The 17,084-nt window shown below is 37.3% G+C and overlaps 1 protein-coding gene across 1 annotated transcript in view; it reads right to left on the reverse strand.

The window, feature by feature from the left end:
* Nucleotides 1-16,381, reverse strand: part of dpp7 (dipeptidyl-peptidase 7) — a 34,207-nt gene extending 17,826 nt beyond the window's left edge. The window contains exons 1-4 of the mRNA XM_061898043.1: nucleotides 16,226-16,381; nucleotides 1,854-1,977; nucleotides 1,632-1,771; nucleotides 100-263 (exon numbers count right to left, since the gene is read on the reverse strand). Coding sequence (XP_061754027.1) covers nucleotides 100-263; nucleotides 1,632-1,771; nucleotides 1,854-1,977; nucleotides 16,226-16,357 — 560 coding nt within the window. The 5' untranslated portion in view covers nucleotides 16,358-16,381. The remainder of the gene's footprint in view (nucleotides 1-99; nucleotides 264-1,631; nucleotides 1,772-1,853; nucleotides 1,978-16,225) is intronic.
* Nucleotides 16,382-17,084: the final 703 nt, after the last annotated feature.

Here is a 17,084-nt window from a genome sequence, read left to right on the forward strand (position 1 = left end):
CAGGGGCAGGTAATGAGCTGTGATGGGAAGCATCTGGGTGGCATGACAAGCAGCGCAACACAACTCTACCTAATATCAATGAAGTATCATGTATCTTACCTTCCACCAAACACAATGACAGGACAATCTGTGGCTCCCAGCTGATGTTTCAACACACTGATCATGATGGCGTAATCAGCAATTGCCTGTTCCACTGTCAACAGGCCAATCTTTTCAAGGTTGAAGGAATCATTGCCGAAAGGGAGAGACTTGCCGTAGTACCTCTGTGAAATGGAGAAAATTTGAACTTAATGAGTTTTACAGTAATTTTGAACTTAATGACTTTGAGAGTAATAACGGTTTATTGCAGGGGTCTCCAAACATTTTGACTCAGGGGTCGAATTAGGTTAATTGGGCTGTATCCATATATATATATATATATATATATATATATATATATATATATATATATATATATATATATGTTCTACATCTTTGAATTCAACTCATGAAAAATGGGAGCAAAAACAAAAGCGCTGCATTTATATTTTTGTTAAGTATATATACTCACAGCATAAACATAATGGAGGTGTTTGGATGTACTTTTTAGGGATTTATAGGCAGAATAGAGCAGCTCCCAAAGGCTCAATTTTAAGTTGACTTTTGATCGCATATATTTGGTATTTAGAATGCATTAAAAAAGAAAAACATGTATTTTTGTCCTATATAAGGATTGTGATATGCATAATTATAAACAAATAAAGTTCCCCTTTAAAGTAACATATTCATTATTTTACCTTGTATTTAGTTACATTTATTTAAGTAATTTTGGTAGTAATTTGATTATTTTTTTGGTGAAGTAACAAGAAATTATAATCAAATTACTGGCAAATTAATTTTGAAGGTAATTTGCCAGGGGTGGCATAAATAATACATTTTGGAATTAATCATGGTTGTTATTGTAATGGTTCTTATTCGATAAAAAAAAAAAAATTAAATCGATTTTTTTTTTTTTTTTTTTTAAATCTGTCATGTCCATCCACTCAGGTAAATGATATTGTTGATGTAGATGGCCACATCTGCTGTAAATAATTGCTTTCTTTAGAAAAGAGAAGTGGGGGATACATCTCTTGTTGCCATATTTGTATTTGACTGTCTTAAATGTTTGGGTAGATTTGTATTACTTTTAAGTTATATAGAAATTTTTATCACAGCTGTTTATTTTATGGAGGAATGTTGTTTATCATTGAACCGGCACCCAATGTTATTAAAAAGTATCGATTTTAAATTGAGAATCATTATAAATAGAGAATAAAATTGGAATCTAATTTTTAACCCTAAGAATCAAATCATGTGGTACCCAAAGATTCACAGCTCTAAAGTTTGCCTAACACTGGGCACAAGGGACTGAGAAACACACCAGCTACCTTCACGTTGGCCACTCAAACCACCTAAGCCAATCTTGTTTAGGGCTGCAAGGATGTAATACCTATTTATTGTGTTGATGTAAACATATTGCTCCTGATGACTCAGGTGTTCAGTATTTTGCTCAAACGTTACTTTGCCGATGAAGGAACCTTTGTGTTGCTCTCAGCTATATGATAAGACTTCATTTCTCAGTGCTGGTGTCATAATTATACCACGTTTCTTACATGTTCGGCAAATATGACCAAGGCTTCCTGTTGAGCAGCCAATTCAATGAGAAAGCCTGTATTGAGGGCAAAATCCCAGACATCTCCTTCATTGCCAGTGTAGAAAAAGATGGGACCATATCCAGTCTTCCAGTATGAATCTGCAATGAAAGAAAGAAAGAGTGAAAACAATAAGCACATTCTTGTTTCAAATTCGAAAGTGTCAGTCGTCGCAAGATTTACCAGTGATTAGGTATCGTTGAAGAAATGTCCCATTCCCCATAGCGTTGAAGTTGAAGTGGTCAAGACTCTGCGTGAAATACTTCTCTTTGAAATTGAGTTGTGCCGGGTATCCATGTTTTCCTGTCTAATAAAATGAAAATCACATTGCAATCTTTAATAGATCGAACAAAGTTCAAAAATCGGTTTCAAGTTTTGTTGCTTTCAAATCTCCTGCTGATGTTGTGAAGCCTAGGGTCCTACCTATCAGAGCCGTAAACTTAGCTTTTTCACTACGAACACAAGTGCCCCTAAATGAAAAAAAAAAAAAATTGTAGTAGAGAAAATATTTACAACAGTGGTTCTTAACCTGGGTTCGATCGAACCCTAGAGGTTCGGTGAGTCGGGCTCAGGGGTTCGGCGGAGGTCAAAACACAACCGACTCATTGTGTAAATGAAAACTTCTCCCTATCGGCGTATTACGGATACGGCAACAGCAGAAGTAATTTGTTGTGAGTTTATGCGCTGTGTTGGTTTTGTTCTTTGAACAAGGTGATGTTCATGCACGGTTCATTTTGTGCACCAGTAAAAAAACATGGTAACACTTTAGCATGGGGAACATATTCACCATTTGTTACTTGCTTATTAACGTGCAAATTAGTAACATATTGGCTCTTAACTAGTCATTATTAAGTACGTATTAATGCCTTATTTGGCATGGCCTTATTATAACCCTAACTTTCTAACCCTGGCCCTAACCCTCTAACCCTAACCCTAACCAAATAACTCCAAATTAAGTCTTTGTTACTTAGAATTAGGGCTGCAAAAACTAATCGATTAAATTGATTAAAATCGATTATAAAAATAGTTGGTGATTAATTTAGTCATCGATTCGTTGGATCTATGCTATGCGCATGCGCGGAGACTACTTTTTTTTTATTTATCTAAAAAATATATATATATTTTTTTTTTAATACACTGCAACATTTACAAACAGCTGAGAAACAATAATCAAAATAAGTATGGTGCCAGTATGCTGTTTTTCAACAAAATACCGGAAAGGATAGAAATGTAGTTTGTCTCTTTTATCCGATTATTAATCGATTAATCGAAGTAATAATCGACAGATTAAACGACTATCAAATTAGTGCAGCCCTACTTAGAATATGTTCCCCTAGTGTCCAAAAAACTCTAAATCAATTATTTGTTATTTAGAATATGTTCCCCATACTAAAGTGTTACCAAAAACATATACCGTATTTTTCCGACTATAAGTCGCTCTGGAGTATAAGTCGCACCCACGGCCAAACTATGAAAAAAACCTCGACTTATAGTCCGAAAAATACGGTAACTCTGTCTTGAATTTGAAAAAAAACATTTAAATTGTATTTTTCCCTAAAGAAGGGTTCGGTGAGTGCGCGTATGAAACAGGTGGGTTTCGGTACCTCCTTCAAGGTTAAGAAGCACTGATTTAGAAGCAATATGAAGTTTCCTAAATAACACAATTTCATTATTAACACTCGAACAACATACACATGTACACTTATACATACAAACACAGTGCTGTCATAAGGCCAGATGCAACCCTCAACTAAACATCCTTGTCCAAAAGGTTTTTGTGGTCAAGTCATACCACACCATGCTGTACACATGTACTAAGCTACACATACAGCCACATAAAATGACTGACATCAAATCACATGCAATTACATCACTGATCATAATAGTACAGTACTTATACACATTCAGAATTACCAGTGAACGTTACCGCTAAAGGTGCTACCAAACCACCAGTGTAGGTGAGTAGTAATCAAAATGTAAGAGGCAGTTTATCATTTCAAATAGTTGTTAACTTAGGCCCGGACGATAAGCCCTAAGAATAAAATCTACCATTTGTTCACAAAATATTATATTTATGATTTGTTACCAGTTTTTTCACTACTTTTTAAAGAAATTAATAATTAATATATCTTTTTTTGTCCTTTCCAGCCATTCAGGCAAATCATATTGTTGATGTAGATGCCCATATCTGCTGTACAGATTTACTTTTCAAAGGAGAAGTGCAAGATAGTTCTTTACTTAATTGTATTTGACTTCATTTTATGTATATAATGTTTTCCGCAGCTGGACCGGAGCAGGAGGGGATAGAAAGGGAGGAATTTTGAGGGGGAAATTGCGGTGACAAGAGGGGGATAAGACAGAGAGACAACAACAATGAAACAACATCAGCCAATATGATATGCACAAATATGATATGAAAAACGATAGCAAATAAGCAGTCAGTGAAGTGAATACTACTAACATCCATTTTCTACCGCTTATTCCCTAACATAGAAATGACAATGAACATTATTGCACTGTACATCGACAAATAAAAATACCAATAGATGTAGCACTATTGATAATGGATAATAATAATTACCTTTAATATCAAGACACACAATTCATCAACATCGCCAACATATTTGTTCACTTTCCACACTTTTCATAAAATTCACTCACAAAAGTAACAATATTAAAAAACAGCAGTACACCATAGTGCAGTATATAACAGTATAAACACTGGTTTTCGCACTACTGTAGTATAGATAGGGATGATGTTCGTTAAGAAATGATCGAGTTCGAGTGCATTATTGAAGCCTCTTATCGAACCGATTCCTTATCGAATCTCTTATTGAATCCAGATAAGTTGTTGTGGTGCACTGAGTTCCAAAAGCCATAGATGTTGTATGACTGGGCCGGCACGCTGTTTATATGGAGGAAAGGCGGGTGTGACTGACAACAGCATGCGGACGTTAAATAAAGGGTGAAGGTTTCAGGTGAGAGGGGACCCTAAAGACACGCCCCCCGTGAGCATATAGTGCAGTATGTGCGTTATAAATTTAAAAATTGCCGACAAACACCAACATGGACGAGGTGCCGCTCACTTTCAACATACCGGTGAAGCACACTGGAGAAGAAGGTGACCAGCACGGTAGGGGGAAAGAAAAGTCGGCTTTTACTGATGTGCTAGCTTGCTATGCTAATGGTCAATGAGACAGACTTTGAAATTGAGGGGAGGTAATCTAGCGTGTTTGATGGAGAATTTGCCCAGCTGTTCATTTCGGACACAGAAGATGAGGACTTTGACGGATTTGTGGATGAGGATTGATCAAAAAATAATGTGAGTATATTGATAAATACTTCAATAAAAGTACAACCCAATTCAGCTTTGCTCCTGCTGCCTTTTTAAAACAGCGTCCATTAGTGGTGTAACGGTAAACAAAAATTTCGGGTCGGTACGTACCTCGGTTTAGAGGTCACGGTTCGGTTCATTTTCGGTACAGTAAGAAAACACCAAAATATACATTTTTTGGTTATTTATTTACCAAATTTGTAAACAATGGCTTTATCCTTTTAACATTGGGAACAATATAATAATTCTGCCCACGTTAATCCACATTATACTGCCTCAAGTTGTTGCTTTAATTAAATAAAATGACAAAACCTTTCTTCTACATATAAAAAGTGCAACATTAAACAGTTTCAAGTCAACTCATCATGCTTAATTTATTACAGCATTTGGGAAGCCTGTAGTTGACTTCTATTATGTAAATGTTATATTTGTAATAACATGTGGTAGCAGGGACCCTGCCATTCAAAACTAAGCTGCTACATTACTAATGATTAACGTAACTATAGCTGAAAAAATAGTACAACAACAATAGGAGACTATTCATCACAGTACACCATGGAGTTCAATGAAATAACAGACAGACAGGGCTTTGCTGCCCCTAACACACACACACACGCACGCACATAGCAAAATGAGCTAACGTTACACTAAAAGCTAACTAGCCTTCACCTCAAGCCAGAACTGCGAGCGAGCTGAGCTGCAGTTTAAGATCCTAGAAAGTCAATGGGCTCAAAGTGATGTTTAGAAAGTAGTTGACTTGGAAGTGTTTATTATCATTAGGGGAGAGTCCGCTGCTCCCCTGCTAAACACCTATCTGCTCGACGCTGAAGCAGTGACTCCATGCACTCTGAATACGCACTGCTAAATGGCTGTTACATCGCTCTGAATACGCACTGCTGATTGGCTTTGTATGTAACCAATCAGATGGTTGTGTGGGCGGTACAAATGCTTGATGCTGAGACCGAGGCAGAAAGCATAGCAGCTTGTGATGACTTACAAACTCGTTTGGTACGCCCGCGTGCCAAACCGAAACCCCCGTACCGAAACGGTTCAATACAAATACATGTACCGTTACACCCCTAGCGTCCATGCACGCTAGCGTACGTTTTAAGCTAACGTATGTTTAACCATGCCTGCGTCCAAAAATACGCCGCACCTTATAAGTTAAATACATAAATAGCACTTCTAAATGATACAGCGCCTTTTAATACAGTGCAACTTATGGTCGCGAAAATACGGTATAGTGGCTTTGATAACGGGAACCGGTTCTCAAAAAGGGATTTGAATCCATGGAATCGGTTCTTTTCTTATCGAATAATCGGGAGAACCGGTTTTAAACACCATCTCTAAGTGTAGAATAACAAAAGAGACACAAAAAGCATTTGTTTTTCTGTGGTTCTAGCTTAACATTGTGGTAGTATTTAATGTAATAGAATGCGCATATCCATCCATCAATCCATTTTCTACCACTTGTTCCTTTTTGGGGTAGCGGGGGTGCTGGATCTCAGCTGCATCCAGGCGGAAGGCGGCGTATATAATTATTATTATTATCAACGGTGCTGCATGTCTAGTTGGTAAATGATGACAAGGTTTTGTTGCCATAGTGCTAATAGCAGTAACTGCAGCACACTCACAACTTTGTTGTTCAATATTGTTCTTGTTCATGTAGCTTCTGTTCTGGAATGAGAATCAGCACCTCCAAGTCCGAGTCCATGGTTCTCGCCCGGAAAAGGGTGGAATGCCATCTCCGGGTTGGGGAGGAGACCCTGCCCCAAGTGGAGGAGTTCAAATACCTAGGAGTCTTTTTCACGAGTGAGGGAAGAGTGGATCGTGAGATCGACAGGCGGATCGGTGCGGCGTCTTCAGTAATGCGGACGTTGTACCGATCTGTTGTGGTGAAGAAGGAGCTGAGCCGGAAGGCAAAGCTCTCAATATACCGGTCGATCTACGTTCCCATCCTCACCTATGGTCATGAGCTTTGGGTCATGACCGAAAGGATAAGATCACGGGTACAAGCGGCCGAAATGAGTTTCCTCCGCCGTGTGGCGGGGCTCTCCCTTAGAGATAGAGTGAGAAGCTCTGCCATCCGGGAGGAACTCAAAGTAAAGCCGCTGCTCCTCCACATCGAGAGGAGCCAGATGAGGTGGTTCGGGCATCTGGTCAGGATGCCACCCGAACGCCTCCCTAGGGAGGTGTGTAGGGCACGTCCAACCGGTAGGAGGCCACGGGGAAGACCCAGGACACGTTGGGAAGACTATGTCTCCCGGCTGGCCTGGGAACGCCTCGGGATCCCCCGGGAAGAGCTAGACGAAGTGGCTGGGGAGAGGGAAGTCTGGGTTTCCCTGCTTAGGCTGTTGCCCCCGCGACCCGACCTCGGATAAGCGGAAGATGATGGATGGATGGATGGATAGCTTCTGTAATTGAAGCGATTTTTATTAGTTGCATTCATGTTTAATGGTGTTTGTTGTTGGATTATTTTTGTCTTTAAAGCTTTTGGAGTTGTTGCGTGTAATTCCCTATTGGCACTGTATTAATTACTGTATAGAAATGTATGCGACTTTTTATTGATACTGGTGAATTTCATTCTTTTATTGAATGAAACAAAAGTAAAAAGAATGTCTAAAACTAGAATTGTGATGCTTGGGAAGTATACAAGTAATGTATGTACAATTTTGATTAACATCCATGTTGTCTATCTGTGTTGGCCCTGCGATGACGTGGCGACTTGTCCAGGGTGTACACCGCCTTCCGCTGGAATGCAGCTGAGAGAGGCTCCAGTACCCTGCGCAACCACGAAAGGGACAAGCCGTATAAAATGGATGGATCCCCAAATACTGAAGCGTTTAACTGTGCACTATGTAATATGTCGACAAAAATTGTTTTTGCTGGGTTGCATGACGTCTCATCCGTTTTACTTCTTTGCTCGGTTGGTAGAGTGGCCGTGCCAGCAACTTAAAGGGTTGCAGGTTCGATTCCCTAGTCACTGCCGTTGTGTCCTTAGGCAAGACACTATACCCACCTGCTCCCAGTGCCACCCACACTGGTTTAAATGTAACTTAGATATTGGGTTTCACTATGTAAAAGCGCTTTGAGTCACTAGAGAAAAGCGCTATATAAATATAATTCACTTCACTTCAATTCACATGATGGGTCAACCAGATTAAGCGTAGCATTAAAACAAGTGAGAGTGAGTTCAGATTTTGAGCAAAAAATGCTGTATTGCTGTTCCAATCATTCAAAAAGAGAGATAGGAAAGAGCTTTTATAGAGTCCCGAAAGAAGTGGGTCATAAAGATAATGATAATAATTTATCATTAAATGATAACAAAACTAAATTTAGAATATAATAGAATAGAATAGAATTAACTTTATTGTCATTATATTTGCATATAACGAGATTTATGGTGTTTAGTGGTGCAAGGACAAATTGTGTAGCAAAATTAAAATTAAATCAAGTGGAAATTGATAGAGTATATGAAAAAAAATTCTTGGGAATAATAATTGATCATAAACTGTGTTGGAAACCGCATATTGAATATATAAAGGGAAAAATATCCAAATCTTTTGCTATTCTTTATAAAGTAAGACACATGCTGAATAAGAAATGCCTGCATATGTTGTATTATTCTTTTATTTTTTTCCATATTTAACGTATTGTGTTGAAATTTGGGGAAATGTTTATAAAACGTAGACCCAATAATAAAACTTCAAAAAAGGGTCATTAGAACAATACACAAAGCGTGCTACTATGAACATACCAATCCATTATTTATAAGTTCAAATGTATTAAAATTTTCAGACATTGTGTTTACAAAACCAATGGAAATTATGTTTCGAGTAAAGAACAACAGCCTTCCAGCTTGTATTCTTAGGCTATTTCAAGAGGAGAAAACTATTATTTACGGGGGATATTGATTTTTGAAATAGGTAAAGCGAGAACGAATATAAAATACAAATGTATTACAGTTTTTGGAGTTAAATGGTGGAACAAGCTCAGTGATGAGCTGAAGACATGCACTTCTTTGGTAAGGTTTAAGAAAACCTTGAAAGGTGAAATAATTGAAAATGATCAAATATAGTAACAATTACTTTCATTCCATTGATTTTTTTTTTTAACGTTGATGTTCCAGGCAATCTTATTTTCAGTGAAGGTATAGGATAGGCAAATATAAGCTTTGGCTTCAGCCTATTTCTTTTTTGGTCCTCCTTTTTCTTTTCTTTTGTGTGTAAATGTGTCTGATTGTTTACGTATAACCTGTACTGTAAAACTGATCACACAAAATGGTTGATTGATTTGATTGATTATATGACCGAAATAAACTTATTTCATTCATTCATTCATTCATTCATGATAAAGTCAAGGAAAAAACGAAAGTGAAAGAAAAGGGCTCTTAAAAATATCACAGTCATCATTGATGTAGCTGCTGACAGAATCACATTGTATACAGTATATGTTATATAATTTCATAGTTGGTTAGAGGAAATAAATACAATGTATAAATATACTTTCATATTTACACATAATGTGATTAAAAATTTATTTTCTTTGGTGATTTCATGCAAGTATGTTAACTTTATTTCTGTTACAAACCCATGTAAATTGTAGGGTAACATATTTTTTGTTTTGGTTTGGTCACATTGTTGGGGGGACAATTAATATGTGACGGAATAAGGGCAGCAGCATGAGACAGCAAACATTTGATGAAATAGGTTAATAGTCCCGGCTTCAAAATAAAATGTATTCTCTCTGAGTTTGTGAAGTCAATGAGGTATGATGCTTTCGGATAATGTATATGAAATCAATGTGTTTCATTTTATTTCATGTCAGACTAATTGTAATTTCTGTTTTTCTTATTTATTAGATCTGACAGCATTATTTTGGCATTGTTATTAACGAGAAGAAGGTGTGGCTGAAATAAATGTTTGTGTGAGAAAAACGAACAACTTGAGCCTTGATTAAGACGTCGGAGGGAATAAAAAATTGGTGTGACGTAGTCCCCTGCCCCACCTTGTCGCCTTCTCACCATAATTGTCCCAATCGTCTGTGCTACAGAAATTTTACTTTGTGCCGTTAGTTTTTAAGTTGACACAGGTGAATCACAAAACGTTAAAAACTTTAAAAAATATTAACAGTTAGACCAAATATTTCTGCAGCACATACCAGAACAAACATTGCACAAACCAATGAACACTTTGGGGGATTTTGACATATATAGGGTCGGGTCATAATTAATAACATATTAATTACATGTTAATAATACAACAAAAATAAAACAATGACCTAAAAACCATAGTGGCACAAACAAAAAGGTTTCCAGCACAAACGTAGCACTAATGATTGTGACAAGTCAGGGAAGATTTTGACATAGTTAAGGTCTAGTCCTGGTTAATAACGTATTAATTACATATTATTAACCTAAACAACACATTAATGACTTAAAAAATGTTAACGGCACAAACAAAAATGTTTGTAGAAAAGACAAGCACAGATGTAGCACAAACCATTGGGATACATTTCTTGTTTGTTTAGAGAGATTTGGACAAGACAGGGGGCTGACTTCCCACAGGGGTCATCATCTTGTGTAATACAGTTGCACCATGCCTGTGTCTGCAGCAATCGCTTTGTAAAATGTTTTGTTTTAATATTTGATTTGTTTGAGAAACTTTCTTTGATGCAATCCAGTTCATTCTCCATTATGTTAGTAGTGTTGGAGAGCAGAACTGAACGTAAAGAAAGGACAAGAGATCGCATCGGTTTGTGTTCTTTTGTGGTTGCCACATAACGCCTAAATATAAGTACGAAGACCTGGTTGTGCAAATAAACTAACATTATGTTAAGTCCTTGTAATAAATATTGTAATTGTTAGTCCAATCCACTGTATTTTCCTTCACAATTTTCACAACAGAAAGTGAAAGCTTAGTTTCTGTTGTTGTCCTGGAAAGCCAAGTGCTTAATTCAACACTGATGACCACATTATAGCGTCTATGGTGGTATTTGTTAGCATCAAGAAAATATCCGTCATACAAGATGAATACATCTCTCATAGGCTCAACAGCATATAGAGGGCTTCCGATTTACTGCCAGAAGCCATATTGAAAGACGAGCGTCACCATTCACGATAGCGCTACGCGTAATATTTCTAAACTATACAGTGAAAAATAACATTGCACCGGCTGTGACACAAGAGAGAATTACTTTGAGTCATTATAAGAAGCAAAAAGATGTAATTGGATGCAAGAATCTGTGAAAGAACGGCAAATTTGAGTGCAGCAAAGAGCACGTCATCTTCCCAAATGTCTCATACCCGGACTTTGTGAAAAACTCAATTTTACAACCCAGCCCATTGTACACCTTCAAGGACTTTCAAAATTATAAGTCTAGAAAGCTATTACTGCTTTGTTATTGGATGGGTTTGTGACGTTTGTATTTATTTCTACAAACCCAGTGGACATCATGTCGTCAAGCCAGTAATGCACTCTCAGAAATAAGCCGACCAAAGTTTGACACCCTGGATAATAACGGATAACCAATATATTGTAATCTCAGCACAATGTGACTGTAAAGCAGAATTGGGAGAATCATGTTCTCATGTCACTTCCCTTTTTTATGTGTGAAGGCTAAAGTCCGGATGAGAGAAGTGAGTACTATTTTCTACTATCAAAGTTCTTCGATCAAGCACATCCAGTTAATGCAAAGTGGGGCTGTTGTTTATTTCAGATTTCTTTTTACTAACAAAGTTTTCTTAATTACCTGAAATCAAATGATCCAAAAACACACACAATGTCGTTACAGCATGTCACATCTTGGTTAATTCTTGCAATTCATGCTCTCCTTCGCTCTTAACACTTTCATTTGTCCAGAAATATGCTTAGGATTGCGATAAAAGCTAGTAATATCTCTCCTATCTTGATTGCGGCAGTTGACAATTGCACACGTCGTCGGCATAATTAGAATCAATAGTCGAATGATCAAGCACAGTGGGGCGTGACACAAACGAAGCCTTCTAATATGGCCAATAGTAATACATTGTGATCCATGTAGAAAAATCCGAACCCCTCTATACTGAATCTTATTATCGCTAGCAAACATTGGTGAACTACAGGGACATCTATAGCTAAATAATGAGACAAAACTTCAGAACTGATCTTCAGAATATAAAAACTACAGGCAAAAATTCTAGATGAGACTAATATTTGTCACAGGAAATCAACAACAAACAAACATATCCTTTTTCTCCTCAATCACAGGAGCACAGCACTTGTTATGTCATTCAAATATCTTACTGAGCAATGCACAAATAAGTCCAACAATGTCTTTCACGAATTAATGCTTATTTGTGGGCACCTTCAGATGTAAAAATATTACGTCCATCCAATCGTTTCTACTTTAAATCTTTGTGAGTGTCCAGGTTGAGCCAAGCAGTTACATATTTGTGATGATGAAGGGTTTAAATCTTTCAAATATATTTTTTTTATGAGAGTGTAAATCTACATCACATTTTAAAGGCCTACTGAAACCCACTACTACCGACCACGTAGTCTGATAGTTTATATATCAATGATGAAATATTAACATTGCAACACATGCCAATACGGCCGGTTTAGTTTACTAAATTGCAATTTTAAATTTCCCGCGAGTTTCCTTGTTGAAAACGTCGCGGAATGATGACGCGTGCGCGTCAAGTCACGGACTGTCAGGAAATATTAGCTCAGCACTATTTGCGGCTAAAAGTAGTCTCTTTTCATCGCGCAATTTAACAGTATTCTGGACATTTGTGTTGCTGAATCTTTTGTAATTTGTTCAATTAATAATGGAGAAGTCTAAGTAGAAAGATAGAGTTGGGAAGCTTTAGCCTTTAGCCACACAAACACACGGTGATTCCTTGTTTAAAATTCCCGGAGGTGTAGCTTTACTATGGATCAGAGCTATCAAGCAAACATGGTTCCCGACCACTTGTCAACCGGCAGGTTTCGTTGAGAAAATTGTGGTAAAAAGTCGCCTCTTACCGGATATCAGCTGAGCTTGCACCGTCCATGCAGCTGCCGTCAACCTCCATCAGAGACTGGCATCAAGACACCCATGAACAAACCCCTCCGACTATCAGGTACTATTTAATCTCACTAAAACACTAGCAACACCATAAAAAGATTAGGGATTTACCAGAATTATCCTAGTAAATGTGTCTAAAAACATCTGAATCCGTCCCAATACAATCGCCTTTTTTTTTTTATATATTTTTTTTCTAGTCCTTCGCTATTAATATCATCATCCACAAATCTTTTATCCTCGCTCAAATTAATGGGGAAATTGTCGTTTTCTCTGTCCGAATAGCTCTTGCTGCTGGAGGCTCCCATTAAAAACAATGTGAGGACGTGAGGAGCCCTCACCCTTGTGACGTCATCATCTGCGACTTCCGGTAAAGGGAAGGCTTTATTATGTAATTGCCCTCTGGAATAATGTTGTAAATGACATCTGTTGGGTCAAAACGTGGTCCCTTCCTAACAGGTATTTACTTACCAACAAAGTTAAAGAGATATCTTTTAAAATCATTCATCGTTATTACCCTGTAAAGACGGTGATGGTTAGATACAAGAAGGATATTGATACCTGCACCTTTTGTAACATTCATCCAGAGACTGTTAACCACTTGTTTTGGACTTGTGAAAACATTATGGCAGGGCATCTGTCGCTTCATCCTGGACAATATTCATGACAAATTTGTGCTTTGATTTAAAGATGTGACTTTTGGTTTTACACTGTATGAACAAAAATGTGCAAAATAATTCTACCTTTTCTACCTTTTATTGGCTAAGTTTTATATCCATAAATGTAAGTTTCTCAATCCCCGACCTGTCTTTTGTGCCTTTAAAAAAGATTTTGAACTTTACTTTAAAATGCTCTCTACCTCTAACAACCAAAAAGCAGTGAAAATGTTGATGCTGTGTTCTAAATTTAAGTCAGTGGTTCTTAACCAGGGTTCGATCGAACCCTAGGGGTTCGGTGAGTCGACCTCAGGGGTTCGGCGGAGATAAAACACATCCGACTCTTCGTGTAAATACAAACCTCTCCCTGTTGGCATATTACAGATACGGCAACAGCTGACTGATTTGCAGGTGTGTAATTTGTTGTGAGTTTATGCACTGTCTTAGTTTTGTTGTTTGAACAAGGTGATGTTCATGCAGGGTTGATTTTGTGCACCAGTAAAAAAATTATGGTAACACTTTAGTATGGGGAACATATTCACCATTAATTAGTTGCTTATTAACATGCAAATTAGTAACATATTGGTTCTTAACTAGTCATTAAGTACTAATTAATGCCTTATTCGGCAGCCTTATTATAACCCTAACCCTCTAACCCTGACCCTAACCCTAACCAAATAACTAACATATTCTATTACTTAGAACAGTGGTTCTCAACCTTTTTTCAGTGATGTACCCCCTGTGAGCATTTTTTTAATTAAAGTACCCCCTAATCAGAGCAAAGCATTTTTGGTTGAAAAAAAAGAGATAAATAAGTAAAATAGAGAACTATGTCATCAGTTTCTGATTTATTAAAGTGTATGCCAGTGCAAAATATTGCTCATTTGTAGTGGTCTTTCTAGAACTATCTGGAAAAAAAGATATAAAAACAACTAAAAACTTGTTAAAAAAGAAACAAGTAATTCAATTATAAATAAAGATTTCTACACATAGAAAGAGATTGTAATAGAGATCCATCTGGATTCATGAACTTAATTCTAAAAATGTATTCACAAAAAAATAAATCTTTAACATCAATATTTATGGAACATGTCCACAGAAAATCTAGCTATCAACACTGAATATTCCATTGTTGCATTTCTTTACACAGTTTATGAACTTACACTAATATTTTGTTGGAGTATTATTCAATAAATATATTTATAAATGATGTTTGAATTGTTGCTATTTTAGAATATTAAAAAAAAAAATCTCACGTACCCCTTGGCATACCTTCAAGTACCCCCAGGGGTACGCGTACCCCCATTTGAGAACCACTGACTTAGAATATGTTCCCCTAGTGTCCAAATAACTCTATATTAAGTCTTTGTTACTTAGAATATGTTCCCCTATACTAAAGTGTTACCAAAAACATACAACTTTGTCTTGAATTTGAAAAAAAAAACATTTAATTTTTTTACTAAAGAAGGGTTCGGTGAATGCGCATATGAAACTGGTGGGGTTCGGTGCCTCCAACAAGGTTAAGAACCACTGAATTAAGTTATTTAATGAATCTGAATGAGCCTATGGCTTTGCATTTTGGTTATTATATATAATATTTGTTTTGTTCAGCTCGGTTGGTAGAGTGGCCGTGCCAGCAACTTGAGGGTTGCAGGTTCGATTCCCGCTTCCGCCATCCTAGTCACTGTCGTTGTGTCCTTGGGCAAGACACTTTACCCACCTGCTCCCAGTGCCACCCACACTGGTTTAAATGTAACTTAGATATTGGGTTTCACTATGTAAAGCGCTTTGAGTCACTAGAGAAAAAGCGCTATATGAATATAATTCACTTCACTTCACTTCACTTCACAACCCCCTGGCGCTGTTTTGTACTGTTCTTATAATGTTTTGTCATGTTTTATACTATACTTGAACTATTTTGATTGTTTTTACTCATTGGTTTGTTAATGTTGAAATTTAAAAACATAAAAAAAAAAAAAAGGCTTTTTTATCAGCACCAAAAGTTGCGAACTTTATCGTCGATGTTCTCTACTAAATCCTTTCAGCAAAAATATGGCAATATCAAATGATCAAGAATGACACATAGAATGGACCTGCTATCGCCGTTTAAATAAGAACATCTCATTTCAGTAGGCCTTTAATATACGCCCATGAGCACTGATGCAGGCAGTTTAACTGGACATTTGACCGTCTCCTGAAATCCGGAAGTGCCTTTTGTCACGTGATGGCAACCAAGCAATTGTATTTGATTAAATTTGTGTATCGAACATCCACAAACCAACATATTGAACGTATTTAGTTCAGTCTTCAGATTGTTTATGTGGCAGTTATGTAGTAACAGTAACCAAATATTTTTTTCTTAATTTCCTAAATCCAGATAACATTTTACGTTTTATCTGCTTATTAACAAAGCACACATTTGTAACTCTACCTCGGTGCTAATTGGCGACCAAACTTACGAGTAACACGGCTGGGGTGGGTCATTTTCAAAGATTAAAAGGCAAATAAAAGTCGCTTACCGGATCTTGGCTTTGTGACAGGGCTTGAAGAAGTTTGGTGGAGAAAAAGTGAAATAATAATAGGGTTAAAAAAATGGTCTTCGTTCCAGCCATGTCTAGAGTGCGACAGACCTTCTTAAGGAGCTGAGGCATGAAAGTTCTCCATAGTGACGTCACTTCCGGTGAAGGCTCCACCACCATGGACGTTTACAAAATACTACCATCTTGAACCGGTCAACATCGCCATCTATTGGCAGGCGCCGTGAAGTGTCATCATTTTCTAGATACTAAACTTGTTTCCACGCGTTTTAATGCAAATGTCATACATGTAGCTACGGTACAGTGCAAATCATTATTAGTATTATCATTTTTTATATTCACACTTGTATTAACAATAATAGTACACAGGTATTTTTCAAACACTTTAAAGGCCGACTGAAATGAGATGTTCTTATTTAAACGGGGATAGCAGGTCCATTCTATGTGTCGTACTTGATCATTTCGCGATATTGCCATATTTTTGCTGAAAGGATTTAGTAGAGAACATCCACGATAAAGTTCGCAACTTTTGTTCGCTAATAAAAAAGCCTTGCCTTTGTTGTAAGCACAATACCAATGGCGCGCAATTTAATGTCAAATCAAATGAAATGTTTATTGGATTCATTACTATACAGTGTACATCCACGACTAAACTACTGACTAAACTACTACCAAGTGTGGATTCAGGCTGGGTGGCCTATGTCAAGTTCCAGGTAACCCTACATTATTATTCCATCCATCCATTTTCTACCGCTTATTCCCTTTTGGGGTTGCGGGGGGCGCTGGCGCCTATCTCAGCTACAATCGGGCGGAAGGCGGGGTACACCCCGGACAAGTCGCC

This window comes from Nerophis ophidion, linkage group LG01 (assembly GCF_033978795.1).
Source record: "Nerophis ophidion isolate RoL-2023_Sa linkage group LG01, RoL_Noph_v1.0, whole genome shotgun sequence".
NCBI lineage: Eukaryota > Metazoa > Chordata > Actinopteri > Syngnathiformes > Syngnathidae > Nerophis > Nerophis ophidion.